An 18,976-nucleotide genomic window follows, 5' to 3' on the forward strand; every position below is an offset into this window, starting at 1 on the left:
GAATGCTCTCTATTTTTTGCTTTGGAATTGCCATAAAAAAGCTTTATTTCATAATGTATTTAATGTATTTAAAAAATATAATAGAAACCGAAATAGAAAAATGTGATTATTTGTAATAATCAAAACCGAAACGGAACCAACCTCATAATGCACTAATCGCTGAGCATTAGTTTTCTCTTAAAGTTGCATCCAAAAACAAGGAGGGACCAGATCTGAAGGGGGATTTAACACAACACAGGATTATTTTTATCTGGGTTAAATGTTTTGAAGAACTGAGGGGACGATTTCTCTTTGAGATAATACAACTTATTTTCTCATATCTTCTTACACCCTTGCAGGGGAGTGTCCAGATCAAAATTATACTGATAAAACAATTACATTTAAAATACATTGATCATACAGTCGAATTCAGTTCACAACATTTAGTCAATAAAGATTTACGTGTAATAAGACTTTGATTGTCCCTTGTAAAAAGTGTAATGTCTGATTTGTGGGCGGCAGGTAGCTTAGTGGTTAAGAGCGTTGTGCCAGTAACCGAAAGGTCGCTGGTTCTAATCCCCGAGCCGACTAGGTGAAAAATCTGCCGATGTGCCCTTGAGCAAGGCACTTAACCCTAATTGCTCTGGATAAGAGCGTCTGATAAAATGACTAAAAAATTAAAAATGACTCAAAAGATAGATGTTCTCTTCTTCTCCATGGCCAAATTGGCCTCGTTGTACTTCTGGTAGTCTGCTGTTGCCTCTGGGGCCTGACACCCATCCCAGTCCGGCTCAGAGCAGCTCTTCATGGGGGAGGTATGGAGGCTTCCCCTGTGGCTGATCCTCAGCACCCGGATGGCTATCAGGTAAAAGATCTCACACACGTTGAGCACTAAACACACAGCCGACGCTCCCACCATGAAGTAGGTGAACACCCTCTTCTCTGTGGGCCGGCCGATGTAGCAATCCACCTGGTTGGGACAAGGCCAGAGGTCGCACCTGACGCGTCGCGGCAGGTCAAAGTTGTTGTAGATGAGATGCAGGAGGTAGAGGAACGCCACCTCGATGGTCGTCTTGAAGAAGAGGCTGAGGAGATATGTCCACCAGAGTCCTCCGTGCTTCTGTCCTGTGTTGTCGTAGAGATGGGCGTTCTCACCGTGTGTAATGCGGTACTTGCGTTCGCGTTCCTCGCGGTACGCCACGTGCATCACGACCATGAAGGCGGGACAGGTGACGAAGATGAGCTGGAGTGCCCAGAGCCGGGTGTGGGAGATGGGGAAGAAGTGGTCGTAACAGGCGTTGGCGCAGCCGGGTTGGCGGGTGTTACAGTCAAAGTCTTTCTGATCGTCTATCCAGACGCGTTCTGCGGCCACGACGAAGACCATGACGCGAAACACGAAGACCACGGAGAGCCAGATGCGTCCGAAAGCGGTGGAATATTTATTGACCCCGCTAAGCAGGGCCTCTAACGTCTTCCAGTCCATGGTGAGATTGGATCCCTTCTTTCACCGTTGAACATTCACCTTGCTGAGCTGAGTGGATGACCTTCTGTCTTATGGGCTTTAATGGAAAGCTGGAGGAAGAAGAGAAAGTGACGGGTTAATATGAACAACCAGGGTCAGTCCATCCAAGGAAAGGGAACTACCTAAAATCAAGATCCAGACCTCTTGGCATTACCTAACACTGGCAATCGCCATCACCTGCCCTACTGGATGACTACAGATTGATAAGTAAAAAAGCTTTCTGGATAAAGCTGCAAACAACAGGAAAGTAAACAACAGGAAAGTCTACCAGCTGAATGACATATAATACATTTACAACTCTTCAATGCCAAATGGAAATACATTTGTTCTTCATCGTTTATTCTTTGTTAAAGTATTTTTCTTTTGAAAGATCTGTTCACAGCCTTTTATTTAGACTGATCAAGCTTTTCATCCAAATCTCCCAGCGACGTGCTCTTCACCTTCTGAAGCTGTTTGCTTAAAGGCAGGATTTTTTTTTGTTGAAGAAAGGCTGCTTTAATATTTGATCAAAACACTCTTTGCCTTCCTTCAAGAGTCTAATGCTCACAAATCACAGTTCAACATCTAGTTTTGATTTACATTTGGTTGAGTTGTCAATGTGAAATCAACAAAAAAAATGTCAGCATGTCATTGGATTCAGGTAAAAAAATGAAATGCCTATATGTTGATTACTTTTTGCAAATCCAATCAGTTTTCCACGTTGATATAACGTCATCACATTGATTGTTTTGGTTGAAATGACTTGGAAACAACGTGGAATGCTATTCAAAAACAAGTATATGATAGTTTGCTTGTTTCTGAATACACGTCGTTTTGAGGCATTGGAAGTCAAACACAAAAGCAACTCGTATCAATATTACTTATTGATTATTAGCCCTACTTACAGTTGTTTCAGATCACTGGGCTGATGTTCCATCCATCTTAGCTCGACAGCCTCTCCGTTCAGTCTGATTTGACTGTTGAATGCCAGGGCTGAACAAGGGCTGGTATAGGTCTGGACATGGGTGCTTTAGCCACGCTCCGGAGGTGTGGTCTGCAAGCTTTTGGAATCAGTTCAGCTTTTTGTCACTAGCCAGTTAGTGATGCAAAACCCTGTTAAAATCAAATGCACTAGCAACATTGGAGTTGTCATGGTGACTAAGTGTTCCCACGCAGGTGAGTGTGGTTTGGTACCACCGAAGGCCCACGCAGGTGAGTGTTGTCATGGTGACTAAGTGTTCCCACCCAGGTGTACCACCCTATGTCTGCCTAGACACCCTCCTGCCACAGATTCCGAGATAAACGTGATTCCAAACAGGAAATCTGATCCTTAATCTTCCAGGAGAGCTGGAGCCATGGTACGGCAGGTACCAGGATGTGGACATAGGGCCCTGCAGTCCCACAGAGAACTGATATGGTGACAACTAGTGTTTGGTGATTGATATTTTTTTTTTTTAGATACTCAACAAACTGCCTTGTTGATACACCCAGCCTCCCACGGCGGTGTTCACGCCCATTAACGTACACATTTACATTTGAGTCATTCAGCAGACAGACGCTCTTAGCTAGACTGACTCAGAATCAGTTCATTCATCTAGAGAAGGTGGCACCTATCACTGTACGGGGTAGTACTGCTAGCCTAGTCTGACGGTGCTTGGGCGGATGTGACCGTGATAGACTTCATGGACTGGGCCGGTCATTTAGGAGCGGTCGTTTAATCTAGAGAGTACAGTCTGTCACCGCCCGCTTACTGACCACTCCTGTCCTACTACTATGCCCACTTGTAGATTCAACTATTGTTTCATTCTTTCAATTATCAAGGTGTGTCATTTTGCGGTTTTCTTTCATTGCAAAAACACCTTTGCTCTCATTAGGTATTTGTAAGTTGCATGTTACGTGCACAAGGAAATAATTGTGTTACATTAAAGGGTCCACGTTACATTTTTTTTTTTTTTTGAGGGGCTCTTGAACAAGCTTCATTCAAAGTTTTACATCACGTATGATGATCAAATGTCTGTGAGATTGTTTCGTAAAATATGTGATCCATTTTACATTATGTAAAGAGCTTACCACTCAATTCAATTGGAGCATCTCCTGTGGTGGTAGTATACTGCATGTAAAGGTTGCTGGAATGAATAAGAGGCTTTGGATCTGATCTGATTTACTATAATCTGTTGTGTTCAATAGAGCCCAAGTCCACTTTAATTAAAGTGGAAAATCATTATGATATTTTAGCTGAAATGGAGAAGAAAAAAAACCATGTATATTTATAGAAAATAAATAAAATAGTTCATACAGTAGGTCATAATAAAACGTTTTATTTCAAATTACAAGCAGAGAACAATCATTAGGCTTGAAATTATATTACACATGGTATCAAAGACATGACAGAATGGTATCACAGACATGACAGAATGGTATCAGAGAGCATATCAATAACTGAAGAAGACTACAAATAACATAACATGTAATTCTCTAATAATTAATGACTAAAATGTCACATTTTGGACTATCAGACTCCTTGAAATCTTCATACTCTAAACATGTGTCCTTGACACAGACATGACAGAATGGTATCATAGACATGACAGAATGGTATCAAGGACATGACAGAATGGTATCACAGACATGACAGAATGGTATCACGGACATGACAGAATGGTTGCACGGACATGACAGAATGGTGACACAGACATGACAGAATGGTATCACAGACATGACAGAATGGTATCACAGACATGACAGAATGGTATCACAGACATGACAGAATGGTGACACAGACATGACAGAATGGTATCACGGACATGACAGAATGGTTGCACGGACATGACAGAATGGTGACACAGACATGACAGAATGGTATCACGGACATGACAGAATGGTATCACGGACATGACAGAATGGTGACACAGACATTACAGAATGGTTACACAACATGACAGAATTTCCGTAGGCTTTCCATGGCCTTTTGTTCCAGACCAGTACTAACACACAACTGATCAACTAATCATCAGTGCCTTGATTAGATGCATCTAATCATGTATTAGTACTGGGCTTGAACAAAAACCTGCAAAAGCTGGATTGGAAATGATGCAGACAATTACATTGATGGAAGCTACAATCAATCAGCAATATTAAAGCTGATCTACCCCCTAAACTCTGGGACCTAAGTATCCCAAAGCCAGCAAAACATTTGGTATTGATCAGTGCATTACTTTGTCGCTAATGTTACAATGCATTGTTGTTACAAGCATATTGATTCATTTCACGTTCTAGAGGAAGATTATTCTATGGATTGTGGAGAGTTTGTAATCTGATTGACTGATTGATTGATTGCTTCTGTGGACAGGTGTCTTTTATACAGGTAACAAACCCTTTAAGAGTGTGCTCCTAATCTCAGCTCGTTATCTGTATAAAAGACACCTGGGAGCCAGAAATCTTTCTGATTGAGAGGGGGTCAAATACTCTCATTAAAATGCAAATCAATTTATAACATTTTTTACATGTGTTTTTCTGGATTTCTTTGTTGTTATTCTGTCTCTCACTGTTCAAATAAACCTACCATTAAAATTATAGACTGATCATTTCTTTGTCAGTGGGCAAACGTACAAAATCAACAGGGGATCAAATACTTTTTTCCCTCACTGTATTTTTAACAGTGCTGTTTCACAAAAGTTCTGAACCTAAATACATTTTACGGACAAAGTATTTTTTACATGAGTTATCTTGTTGTTATTAGTCCCACCCTTCAAGCTCTTCCATCTATCTCTTAACACCAAATTGGATTTACAGTGGGGGAAAAAATTATTTAGTCAGCCACCAATTGTGCAAGTTCTCCCACTTAAAAAGATGAGAGAGGCCTGTAATTTTAATCATAGGTACACGCCAACTATGACAGATCAATTGAGATTTTTTTTCTTCAGAAAATCACATTGTAGGATTTTTAATGAATTTATTTGCAAATTATGGTGGAAAATAAGTATTTGGTCACCTACAAACAAGCAAGATTTCTGGCTCTCACAGACCTGTAACTTCTTCTTTAAAAGGCTCCTCTGTCCTCCACTCGTTACCTGTATTAATGGCACCTGTTTGAACTTGTTATCAGTATAAAAGACACCTGTCCACAACCTCAAACAGTCACACTCCAAACTCCACTATGGCCAAGACCAAAGAGCTGTCAAAGGACACCAGAAACAAAATTGTAGACCTGCACCAGGCTGGGAAGACTGAATCTGCAATAGGTAAGCAGCTTGGTTTGAAGAAATCAACTGTGGGAGCAATTATTAGGAAATGGAAGAAATACAAGACCACTGATAATCTCCCTCGATCTGGGGCTCCACGCAAGATCTCACCCCGTGGGGTCAAAATGATCAAAAGAACGGTGAGCAAAAATCCCAGAACCACACGGGGGACCTAGTGAATGACCTGCAGAGAGCTGGGACCAAAGTAACAAAGCCTACCATCAGTAACACACTACGCCGCCAGGGACTCAAATCCTGCAGTGCCAGATGTGTCCCCCTGCTTAAGCCAGTACATGTCCAGGCCCGTCTGAAGTTTGCTAGAGTGCATTTGGATGATCCAGAAGAGGATTGGGAGAATGTCATATGGTCAGATGAAACCAAAATATAACTTTTTGGTAAAAACTCAACTCGTCGTGTTTGGAGGACAAAGAATGCTGAGTTGCATCCAAAGAACACCATACCTACTGTGAAGCATAGGGGTGGAAACATCATGCTTTGGGGCTGTTTTTCTGCAAAGGGACCAGGACGACTGATCCGTGTAAAGGAAAGAATGAATGGGGCCATGTATCGTGAGATTTTGAGTGAAAACCTCCTTCCATCAGCAAGGGCATTGAAGATGAAACGTGGCTGGGTCTTTCAGCATGACAATGATCCCAAACACACTGCCCGGGCAACGAAGGGTGGCTTCGTAAGAAGCATTTCAAGGTCCTGGAGTGGCCTAGCCAGTCTCCAGATCTCAACCCCATAGAAAATCTTTGGAGGGAGTTGAAAGTCTGTGTTGCCCAGCGACAGCCCCAAAACATCACTGCTCTAGAGGAGATCTGCATGGAGGAATGGGCCAAAATACCAGCAACAGTGTGTGAAAACCTTGTGAAGACTTACAGAAAACGTTTGACCTGTGTCATTGCCAACAAAGGGTATATAACAAAGTATTGAGAAACTTTTGTTATTGACCAAATACTTATTTTCCACCATAATTTGCAAATAAATTCATTAAAAATCCTACAATGTGATTTTCTGGATTTTTTTTCCTCATTTTGTCTGTCATAGTTGACGTGTACCTATGATGAAAATTACAGGCCTCTCTCATCTTTTTAAGTGGGAGAACTTGCACAATTGGTGGCTGACTAAATACTTTTTTCCCCCACTGTATATTTGACATACAGTATATTTTTCAACTGTGCTGTGATGTTTCACAAAAGTCCTGAACCTTTCTATTCTCATAGTTTCTACAGATTGTAAATTAAAGATCAACATTTTTGCTAAAATAATTATTATATTATTGATCAATTGACTATGACTTTTCAAATACTTGTTCTCCCCACTGTATACAACATTCTATTGGTTGCAATAATTTTGTATAATCATTTAAATAGAACATTTCTAAGTTTTGAATCCGGTGTCGTTTTGCGTACATCGAAAATCTCTTCCCAACTATTTTGCAATTTATATGGCACATCTGTCAATTTTTGGTCCTTAAATTAAACGGGTATACTTTTTTATTTATCACAATTTTCTTTAACCAATTATGTTCTTTAATGCAGGGCCAACAAAAAGTTCCTTACTTTTTCCCCCCTTCCACTTGCCTCTTCCATTTTTGCGGTAATGCTGCAATTAGTTGGTTGTAATTTCGGGTAGAGCAGATATTTCCATATATTTTTGTTAGCTGCATGTGTGACATAACTCCACCAGTCCTATTTAGGCCCCAGAGTTTTTCCTGGTACGGTTGGTCAGGAAAGACTTAGGGTCATGGCAATGATCAGTGCAAAGTGTTGTTAAGAGCCTTCACTGGGGCAGGGGTCCTCTGGGCACTTCACCGACAGCGGGAAGAAGGTCGCCTCGTAGATGTAAAACAACAGGAAGATGAACACGCCGTCCACCGCCATCTTGAATAAGAGACTAAAGAAGTAGGTCCCTGTGTTGTCATAGAGACGGGTGCATCCCTCGCCGTACTTCAGACGGAGTTTCCACTCCCTCTCGTCCCTGTAGGCCACGTGGAGGACGACCAGGAGGGACAAGTGACGGAGGTGAATGGAGACAGGGAAGAAGTGGTCATAACAGACGTTGTGGCAGGCCGGTTAGCGCGGGTTTCTCTTCGTCACCCCACACCTTTTCAGCAGCCACGACGAAGACCATGAGTCTGAAGATGAAGACCCAGATATGACCGAACACTGTGGTGTACTTATTGACCCTGCTAAGCAGGCCCTGCAAAAACACCCAGTTCATAGCGGAGGTGAAAGTTGTAGAAGCAGAATTTGTTGTAAAAGTTGTAGAAGTTCAGTTCAGCCCCTACAGGCCCTTGGCCTGAGGTAGCAGTCGTCATGGTAGTTACAGAGTATTAGTATTGGTAGTATTAGTAGTAGTAGTAGGGCCTCCCGAGTGGCCCAGTGGTGTAAGGCACTGCATCGCAGTGCTAGCTGTGCCACTAGAGATCCTGGTTCGAATCCAGGCTCTGTCGTAGCCGGCCGTGACCGGGAGACCCATGGGGGGGCGCACAATTGGCCCAGGGGAGGGAATGGCCGGCAGGGATGTAGCTCAGTTGGTAGAGCATGGCGTTTGCAACGCCAGGGTTGTGGGTTTGATTCCCACGGGGGGCCAGTATAAAAAATCTCGTTGCCAGCGGGCTTCTACCCTTGGTAAAAAAATACTCAACTGCACAAGTCAGGAAAGGTGTCTCTTTAAAAATACTTACTCAGATGTGCCACCTAGCTTGATGGAGGGAAGTATTGCATAACCATTCAGAGTGGACTAGCTAGGTAAACATACCTGCAACACCCTCAGTTTAGTGTTTGAGTAGATTAGGGAGTGGCTGATAACAATTTATGATGCTGCATTCGTAACCAAGTGGGACGGGAGAATTTACCGCATACAACTGGGAAAAAATCTATTTGAACAGCCCTCCAACTGGTAATTACTAGTGAGAAACTAATATATCATCCTGAGCTCCCACTTCTCCCACATGGTGACATCTGATGTCACTTACTAAGGAAATCACCTTGAAAACAGCATTTTCAGCAGTTAAATGCAACAAAACATTTTTATAAAAAGCTATTTATTAATATGGTTTTTGAACACTATAATTTGTTTGCAAGCATGATAGTTGTACTTTTAGTTTATGGTTTACGCAGCTTGTTGGCTATTAGCCAATCAGCGTTTTTCAACGAGTTCAAAGCGCGTGAATGCATCCAACTGGTATTTATGACTTAACAACTGGTAAATTCTCACCTACCACTTGTTTACGAACGCCACATTACTCAACTTTCACCATGGAGAGGAGAGTGGTGTGTATTTTAGAGAGGAAAAGAGTGACAGGGAGAGAGAGAGAGAGACAGAGACAGAGACAGAGACAGAGAGAGAGACAGAGACAGAGACAGAGAGAGAGAGAGAGAGAGAGAGAGAGAGAGGCGAGAGAGAGAGAGAGAGAGAGAGAGAGAGAGAGAGAGAGAGAGAGGAGACTATTTGCACATTGTTACAACACTGTATATAGACATAACATGACATTTGAAATGTCTTTATTCTTTTGGAACTTTGAGTGTCATGTTTACTGTTAATATTTATTTAACTTTTGTTTACTATCTACTTCACTTGCTTTGGCAATGTTAACATACGTTTCCCATGCAGACAGAGAGAGAGAGAGAGAGAGAGAGAGAGAGAGAGAGAGAGAGAGAGAGAGAGAGAGAGAGAGAGAGAGAGAGAGAGAGAGAGAGAGAGAGAGAGACTATTTGCACATTGTTACAACACTGTATATAGACATAACATGACATTTGAAATGTCTTTATTCTTTTGGAACTTTGAGTGTAATGTTTACTGTTAATATTTATTTAACTTTTGTTTACTATCTACTTCACTTGCTTTGGCAATGTTAACATACGTTTCCCATGCAGACAGAGAGAGAGAGAGAGAGAGAGAGAGAGACAGAGAGAGACAGAGAGAGACAGAGAGAGAGAGAGAGAGAGAGAGAGAGACAGAGAGAGAGAGAGAGAAAGAGAGAGAGAAAGAGAGAGAGAGAGAAAGAGAGAGAGAGAGAGGGGGGAGAGGGGGAGAGAGAGAGAGAGAGAGAGAGAGAGAGAGAGAGAGAGAGAGAGAGAGAGAGAGAGAGAGCGAGACAGAGAGAGAAAGGCGAGAGAGAGAGAGAGAGACAGAGAGAGAAAGGCGAGAGAGAGAGAGAGAGACAGAGAGAGAAAGGCGAGAGAGAGAGAGAGCGAGAGAGCGAGAGAGCGAGAGAGAGAGAGGGTGTAATAGTGATGGTGTAAACTTGGCAGTAGAAAACCTAAACAGTATATTTGACCTCTCAGCTTCCCTATCAAATCTAAAAATATCTAACAGAAAACCGAAGAAAAGTAACAACAGTGACAAATTGTTTGATGAAGAATGCAAAAACCTAAGAAAGAAATTGAGAAACCTACCCAACCAAAAACATAGAGACCCAGAAAACCTGACCCTACGCCTTCACTATGGTGAATCACTAAAACAATACAGAAATACACTACGGAAAAAGAAGGAACAGCATGTCAGAAATCAGCTCAATGTAATTGAAGAATCCATAGACTCTAACCACTTCTGGGAAAATTGGAAAACACTAAACAAACAACAACACGAAGAGCTATCTATCCAAAACGGAGATGTATGGGTAAACCACTTCTCCAATCTTTTTGGCCCTATAACCAAGAACAAACAGCAAAAAAATAGACATGATCAAATGCAGATCTTAGAATCAACTATTAAAGACTACCAGAACCCACTGGATACTCCAATTACATTGAATGAACTACAGGACAAAATACAAACCCTCCAATCCAAAAAGGCCTGTGGTGTTGATGGTATCCTCAATGAAATTATAAAATATACAGACCTCAAATTCCAATTGGCTATACTTAAACTCTTTAACATAATCCTTAGCTCTGGCATCTTCCCCAATATTTGGAACCAAGGACTGATCACCCCAATCCACAAAAGTGGAGACAAATTTGACCCCAATAACTACCATGGGATATGCGTCAACAGCAACCTTGGGAAAGTCCTCTGCATTATCATTAACAGCAGACTAGTTCATTTCCTCAGTGAAAACAATGTACTGAGCAAATGTCAAATTGGCTTTTTACCAAATTACCGTACGACAGACCACGTATTCACCCTGCACACCCTGATTGACAAACAAACAAACCAAAACAAAGGCAAAGTCTTCTCATGCTTTGTTGATTTCAGAAAACCTTTTGACTCAATTTGGCATGAGGGTCTGCTATACAAATTGATGGAAAGTGGGGTTGGGGGAAAAACATACGACATTATAAAATCCATGTACACAAACAACAAGTGTGTGGTTAAAATTGGCAAAAAACACACACATTTCTTTCCACAGGGCCGTGGGGTGAGACAGGGATGCAGTTTAAGCCCCACCCTCTTCAACATATATATCAATGAATTGGCGAGGGCACTAGAACAGTCTGCAGCACCCGGCCTCACCCTACTAGAATCTGAAGTCAAATGTCTTCTGTTTGCTGATGATCTGTTGCTTCTGTCACCAACCAAGGAGGGCCTACAGCAGCACCTAGATCTTCTGCACAGATTCTGTCAGACCTGGGCCCTGACAGTAAATCTCAGTAAGACAAAAATAATGGTGTTCCAAAAAAGGTCCAGTTGCCAGGACCACAAATACAAATTCAATTTAGACACCGTTGCCCTAGAGCACACAAAAAACTATACATACCTCGGCCTAAACATCAGCGCCACAGGTAACTTCCACAAAGCTGTGAACGATCTGAGAGACAAGGCAAGAAGGGCCTTCTATGCCATCAAAAGGAACATAAAATTTGACATACCAATTAGGATCTGGCTAAAAATACTTGAATCAGTTATAGAACCCATTGCCCTTTATGGTTCTGAGGTCGGGGGTCCGCTCACCAACCAAGAATTCACAAAATGGGACAAACACCAAATTGAGACTCTGCATGCAGAATTCTGCAAAAACATCCTCCGTGTACAACGTAAAACACCAAATAATCCATGCAGAGCAGAATTAGGCCAATACCCGCTAATTATCAAAATCCAGAAAAGAGCCGTTAAATTCTATAACCACTTAAAAGGAAGCGATTCCCAAACCTTCCATAACAAAGCCATCACCTACAGAGAGATGAACTTGGAGAAGAGTCCCCTAAGTAAGCTTGTCCTGGGGCTCTGTTCACAAACACAAACAGCCCCCACACAGCCCCAGGACAACAACAACAACAACAACAACACAACTAGACCCAACCAAATCATGAGAAAACAAAAAGAGAATTACTTGACACATTGGAAAGAACAAACAAAAAAAAACAGAGCAAACTAGAATGCTATTTGGCCCTAAACAGAGAGTACACAGTGGCAGAATACCTGACCACTGTGACTGACCCAAACTTAAGGAAAGCTTTGACTATGTACAGACTCAGTGAGCATAGCCTTGCTATTGAGAAAGGCCGCCGTAGGCAGACCTGGCTCTCAAGAGAAGACAGGCTATGTGCACACTGCCCACAAAATGAGGTGGAAACTGAGCTGCACTTCCTAACCTCCTGCCAAATGTATGACCATATTAGAGACACATATTTGCCTCAGATTACAGAGATCCACAAAGAATTAAAAAACAAACCCAATTTTGATAAACTCCCTTATCTACTGGGTGAAAAACCACAGTGTGCCATCACAGCTGCAATATTCGTGACCTGTTGCCACAAGAAAAGAGCAACCAGTGAAGAACAACCACCATTGTAAATACAAATCAAATCAAATCAAATGTTATTGGTCACATGCGCTGAATACAACAGGTGCAGACATTACAGTGAAATGCTTACTTACAGCCCTTAACCAACAGTGCATTTATTTTAAACAAAAAAAAGTAAAAATAAAACAACAACAAAAAAAAGTGTTGAGAAAAAAAAGAGCAGAAGTAAAATAAAGTAACAGTAGGGAGGCTATATATACAGGGGGGTACCGTTGCAGAGTCAATGTGCGGGGGCACCGGCTAGTTGAGGTAGTTGAGGTAATATGTACATGTGGGTAGAGTTAAAGTGACTATGCATAAATACTTAACAGAGTAGCAGCAGCGTAAAAAGGATGGGGTGGGGGGGCAGTGCAAATAGTCCGGGTAGCCATGATTAGCTGTTCAGGAGTCTTATGGCTTGGGGGTAGAAGCTGTTGAGAAGTATTTTGGACCTAGACTTGGCACTCCGGTACCGCTTGCCGTGCGGTAGCAGAGAGAACAGTCTATGACTAGGGTGGCTGGAGTCTTTGACAATTTTGAGGGCCTTCCTCTGACACCGCCTGGTATAGAGGTCCTGGATGGCAGGAAGCTTTGCCCCAGTGATGTACTGGGCCGTACGCACTACCCTCTGTAGTGCCTTGCGGTCGGAGGCCAAGCAGTTGCCATACCAGGCGGTGATGCAACCAGTCAGGATGCTCTCGATGGTGCAGCTGTAGAATTTTTCCTATTTGTACTTTAACTATTTGCACATTGTTACAACACTGTATATAGACATAATATGATATTTGAAATGTCTTTATTCTTTTGAAACTTCTGAGTGTAATGTTTACTGTTAATATTTATTGTTTATTTCACTTTTGTTTACTATCTACTTCACTTGCTTTGGCAATGTTAACATACGTTTCCCATGCCAATAAAGCCCTTAAATTGAAATTGAAATTGAATTGAGAGAGAGAGAGAGAGAGAGCGAGAGAGAGAGAGAGAGAGAGAGAGAGAGAGAGAGAGAGAGAGAGAGAACACACACTGCCCACAAAATGAGGTGGAAACTGAGCTGCACTTCCTAACCTCCTGCCAAATGTATGACCATATTAGAGACACATATTTCCCTCAGATTACAGCGATCCACAAAGAATTCGAAAACAAACCCAATTTTGATAAACTCCCTTATCTACTGGGTGAAAAACCACAGTGTGCCATCACAGCTGCAAGATTTGTGACCTGTTGCCACAAGAAAAGGGCAACCAGTGAAGAACAAACACCATTGTAAATACAACCCATATTTATGTTTATTTATTTTCCCATTTGTACTTTAACTATTTGCACATTGTTACAACACTGTAAATATACATAATATGACATTTGAAATGTCTTTATTCTTTTGAAACTTCTGAGTGTAATGTTTACTGTTAATATTTATTGTTTATTTCACTTTTGTTTACTATCTACTTCACTTGCTTTAGCAATGTTAACACACGTTTCCCATGCCAATAAAGCCCTTAAATTGAAATTGAATTGAATTGAGAGAGAGAGAGAGAGATTTGTTGGTTTGGAGAGTGAACGAGAAAAATTCAACTTCAGCATTGTCATGGCAATTTCAATGGTGTGTGTGTGTATGTGCGAGGAGGGGAGGGACATATCTTTCACTTGCCGCCATTTATCAGTCTGCATGATATGCGATCATGATATGGGATCATGCTATGGGAACATGTTATGGGAAAAAATATGTCATGTTGGTTGGGTCGTGTTTGAGGGCTTCTTCATAATGTTTCAGTGCAGTGGGGCATGGAAACGTTGCTCAATTGGTATCAAGGGACCTAATGTTTGCCAGGAAAACATTCCCCACACCATTGTGCTGCAATAGCCCATCGTGACAAGGACTGACGAGTTGTGCGTTCCGAGATGCCATTCTGCACAAGACTATTGTATTGCGCCGCTCTGTGCCAGTTTGTGGCCCGCCTGTTAGCTTGCCCCATTCTCGCCATTCTCCTTCCACCTCTAATCAACAAGCTGTTGTCGCCCACAGGACTGCCGCTGAATAGATGTTTTTTTGTTTGTCACAGTAAAATGCTTGTCAGCAATCAAGTTTTCAAGATATATAAATACAAAAATGCAAAATGCATCATACGGGGATGATTTCTGTATTTTTTAAGTTACATATCTTGAAAACTTGATTGTTGAAAAGCAAAACATTTTGGGACTACATCGACAATGGACTAATGAAACAAATACCAAAATGTAGTTTTTGGGTGGAGTTTTCCTTTAACCCTAACAGCTAGCCTAGCTATCATTAGAGTTAGCCACGTAGCTAACATTAGAGTTAGCCACGTAGCTAACATTAGAGTTAGCCACGTAGCTAACATTAGAGTTAGCCACGTAGCTAACATTAGAGTTAGCCACGTAGCTAACATTAGAGTTAGCCATGTAGCTAACATTAGAGTTAGCCACGTAGCTAACATTAGAGTTAGCCAGGTAGCTAACATTAGAGTTAGCCACGTAGCTAACATTGGCCACAAGAAATTGGAATTCCTAACATATCACACCTTTTTCAATTCGTAACATATTGTACGTTTTGCTAAAAAATTGTAACATATTGTATGTTGTGGTAAAATTGTAACTGGCAACATATCATAAGAAATGGATGATGGTCATCCACAAATCAATACATACCATACAAAACGTAACATATCATACTACCGACCTGTAGCACTGACGTCTGTAGCCATGAAGTGCTTTGAAAGGCTGGTCATGGCTCACATCAACACCATTATCCCAGAAACCCTAGACCCACTCCAATTTGCATACCGCCCCAACAGATCCACAGATGATGCAATCTCTATTGCACTCCACACTGCCCTTTCCCACCTGGACAAGAGGAACACCTACGTGAGAATGCTATTCATTGACTACAGCTCAGCATTCAACACCATAGTGCCCTCAAAGCTCATCACTAAGCTAAGGATCCTGGGACAAAACACCTCCCTCTGCAACTGGATCCTGGACTTCCTGACGGGCCGCCCCCAGGTGGTAAGGGTAGGTAACAACACATCTGCCACATTGATCCTCAACACGGGGGCCCCTCAGGGGTGCGTGCTCAGTCCCCTCCTGTACTCCCTGTTCACCCATGACTGCATGACCAGGCACGACTCCAACACCATCATTAAGCTTGCCGCACAACAGTGGTAGGCCTGATCACCGACAACGATGAGACAGCCTATAGGGAGGAGGTCAGAGACCTGGCCGTGTGGTGCCAGGATAACAACCTCTCCCTCAACGTGACCAAGACAAAGGAGATGAATGTGGACTACAGGAAAAAAAAGAGGACTGAGCACGCCCCCATTCTTATCGACGGGGCTGTAGTGGAACAGGTTGAGAGCTTCAAGTTCCTTGGTGTCCACATCACCAACGAACTATCATGGTCCAAACACACCAAGACAGTCGTGAAGAGGGCACGACAAAGCCTATTCCCCCTCAGGAGACTGAAAAGATTCGGCATGGGTCTTCAGATCCTCAAAAAATTATACAGCTGCACCATCGAGAGCATCCTGACTGGTTGCATCACCGCCTGGTATGGCAACTGCTTGGCCTCCGACCGCAAGGCACTACAGAGGGTAGTGCGTACGGCCCAGTACATCACTGGGGCCAAGCTTCCTGCCATCCAGGACCTCTATACCAGGCGGTGTCAGAGGAAGGCCCTCAAAATTGTCAAAGACTCCAGCCACCCTAGTCATAGACTTTTCTCTCTGCTACCGCATGGCAAGCGGTACCGGAGTGCCAAGTCTAGGTCCAAAAGACTTCTCAACAGCTTCTACCCCCAAGCCATAAGACTCCTGAACAGCTAATCATGGCTACCCGGACTATTTGCACTGCCCCCCCACCCCATCTTTTTACGCTGCTGCTACTCTGTTAATTATTTATGCATAGTCACTAACTCTACCCACATGTACATATTACCTCAACTAGCCGGTGCCCCCGTACATTGACTCTGCACCGGTACCGCCCTGTATATATAGCCTCCCTACTGTTATTTTATTTTACTTATTTTTTCTTTTTTTCTCAACACTTTTTTGTTGTTGTTTTATTTTACTTTTTTATTAAAAATAAATGCACTGTTGGTTAAGGGCTGTAAGTAAGCATTTCACTGTAATGTCTGCACCTGTTGTATTCGGCGCATGTGGCCAATACATTTGATTTGATTTGATTTAACGGACTGACATAGTGATGTTATGTCTGATGCTGGAAATGCCTCAATCGCTAAGCAGTGTACTTCAAAGCAGTGTGCCGATGCAATTTGTAAGTTGCTCTGGATAAGAGCATCTGCTAAACGATGTAAATGTAAATGTAATGTACGCTTTATCAGAAGCACTTGATCAAGACGTCCAAAGCTTCGTTCCGTCAAACAACCACCTGAATGGTTTGGTATTGGTTTTTATACAAGACAAAAAGGTTAGGCTCCACATGGGCTACCGAGTGTGGGACGTCATCTATAATCATTTGACCAGGAGGTGCCACTGGTATTCACTGTGTTGGTCAAAGCATCGAGTAATGAATCTATTTTCGACACAATTGGCTGGAAAACCTCAACGCTTCAGGAACCTTCGTTTCCCCCCCGCTAGATGTACATACAGAATAATACGAAATGCTCTGAGACCAGGTTTACAATATCAACCTTTGTTCAGCACTGAATGTCTTAATGATAAATAAATAACTTTTAGATTTTACCTCGCAGATGAATAACTTCCTATATCATTCCGGGGCAGTGTGGTGGGGGGTATAGAGGTCAGAAAACTGAGACCGACTCCCCGTTTACCGATTCGGTTTCTCTCCGGTGCTGCTGCTGCATCCCGGGGGACAATGTGACCCTGTACGGATCACCTTCACTAGCTAGTTGGAAACCATTACGAAGTTAGTCGGTCGACGTGCACGGTTGAGTGAGCTAGCATTTCAAGGGAGCGTCGCCTGCTGCAGCTTGCCACAACAGCGGGAGGTAAGGAAGGGGCGCTGCGGGTTAGCATCAACTAGCCACCGGTATCTGCATTAGCTAGCTAGTTAGCATGACATGATCTCACAATCCTCAATCGATAATGTTGGTGCAACGTTCTCTGGTTTATGAGCTACAGTAGATGGCTTGCTAGTTAGCCCGGGCTAGCTACTGGTGTATTGCATGTAATGAGCCAACTAGCCAACTTAGCTACTTTTAATAGCTTGTTAATACATCCGTGCTATAGTATAGTCAAGTTGCAAGCTAGTGTCAACAAATTAAAGCTAGCAAGCTAATAATTAGCTAGCATGATAAGCTAATCAGCTAACCTTACCAGACTGCAGCACGTCAGTGAAAGTGACTGGCAAGTCTCACTTGGCAGATGGCTAACGACACGCTAACTTAATAACCTGCTAGCTAACTTATTTAGCAACAGGCCACATTTACAAACTTTGATAATATCTGAAGTGCAGTTGCTAGCTAGCTGACTAGTGTAGATGCTAGCATTCCCTCCCAACACCGCACCATGTAAACTGTCTCTCTCTCCGCCAGCTCCATCGAGCCATGCGACAGTGGTGCCTCCCGGCTGCGGCCCCGCGAACCGAACCGATGCCCACAGGGCGCCTCTCACCCCCGCTATCAGGTAGGTTAGGCAGGCTGGCACTGTACATGCCATGGGTCAATAACACATTGTTTTGCAGTCAATGCACATATTCAATCAATGTACAGTTCATCTCTCTGTTACCCAGAAGTAAAAATTATCTCGCGAAAATATGTCATTTCTCTCCACGAGATATTTAATGTACTGTAGACTACATAGCGTTCAACATCATGGCATGAAATATGTTTTTTAGCCCAAGTTATGTTTGTTGTTTTTCCTCATGACACTTCATTTAAAAGCTGTTAGTGTATATTTATTATGACTTTAAATTAGCAATCAGGCAGTGAATCATCAGGCTTTTCCTCAAGACAAATGTGGCAGGGTGAGTGTAGAACAGGGTTCTTCAATTCCGGTCCTGTTTTTCATCCTCTCCTTCTAATCAGGGGCTAATTCAGACCTGGGACACCAGGTGAGTGCAATTAACTACCAGGTAGAAATAATAAACAGAAGTGTTTCGGCCCTCCAGGACCGGAATTGAAGAACCCTGGTGTAGACTGTGCCAAATACACTGAGTATACAAAACGTTAAGAACACCTGTTTTTTCCATGACATAGACTGACCAGGTGATTCCAGGTGAAAGCTATGATCCCTTACTGATGTCACTTGTTTAATCCACTTCAATCAGTGTAGATAAAGGGGAGGAGACGGGTTAAAGAAGGATTTTTAAGCCTTGAGACAATTGAGACATGATTGGTGTATGCCATTCAGAGGGTGAATGGGCAAGACAAAAGATTGAAGTGCCTTTGAACGGGGCAGTTCTTGATACAAACCAGGCGCACTGTTTTGTCAAGAACTGCAACGCTGTTGGGTTTTTCACGCTCAACAGTTTCCTGTGTGTATCAAGAATGGTCCACCACCCAAAGGACATCCAGCCAAATTGACA

The 18,976-nt window shown here is 42.6% G+C and overlaps 2 protein-coding genes across 4 annotated transcripts in view; one reads left to right on the forward strand and one right to left on the reverse strand.

Annotated features, from left to right (window-relative positions):
- Positions 1–667: 667 nt before the first annotated feature.
- LOC121585824 (gap junction beta-3 protein-like) lies at positions 668–1,462 on the reverse strand. Its single transcript, XM_041902109.1, has one exon. It carries the CDS (start codon positions 1,460–1,462, stop codon positions 668–670), a length of 795 nt encoding a protein of 264 aa, XP_041758043.1.
- A 15,453-nt stretch (positions 1,463–16,915) lies between these two features.
- Positions 16,916–18,976, forward strand: part of LOC121586856 (homeobox-containing protein 1-like) — a 30,720-nt gene continuing 28,659 nt past the window's right edge. The window contains exons 1-2 of one of the 3 annotated variants that reach the window (XR_006661911.1): positions 16,916–17,438; positions 17,985–18,075. Coding sequence is in view for 2 of the 3 variants with exons in the window: in XM_045226452.1 (XP_045082387.1) it covers positions 17,997–18,075 (79 nt within the window). In the remaining variant the exon portion in view is untranslated. The remainder of the gene's footprint in view (positions 17,439–17,984; positions 18,076–18,976) is intronic. The other 2 variants (XM_045226452.1, XM_045226453.1) reach the window with 2 other exon arrangements.

This window comes from Coregonus clupeaformis, chromosome 17 (genome assembly GCF_020615455.1).
Source record: "Coregonus clupeaformis isolate EN_2021a chromosome 17, ASM2061545v1, whole genome shotgun sequence".
Classification (NCBI taxonomy): Eukaryota; Metazoa; Chordata; class Actinopteri; order Salmoniformes; family Salmonidae; genus Coregonus; species Coregonus clupeaformis.

What these genes read in the sequence shown, in the direction of transcription:
- LOC121585824 (XM_041902109.1), bottom strand. Translation starts at nt 1,462, where the DNA reads ATGGACTGGAAGACGTTAGAGGCCCTGCTTAGCGGGGTCAATAAATAT.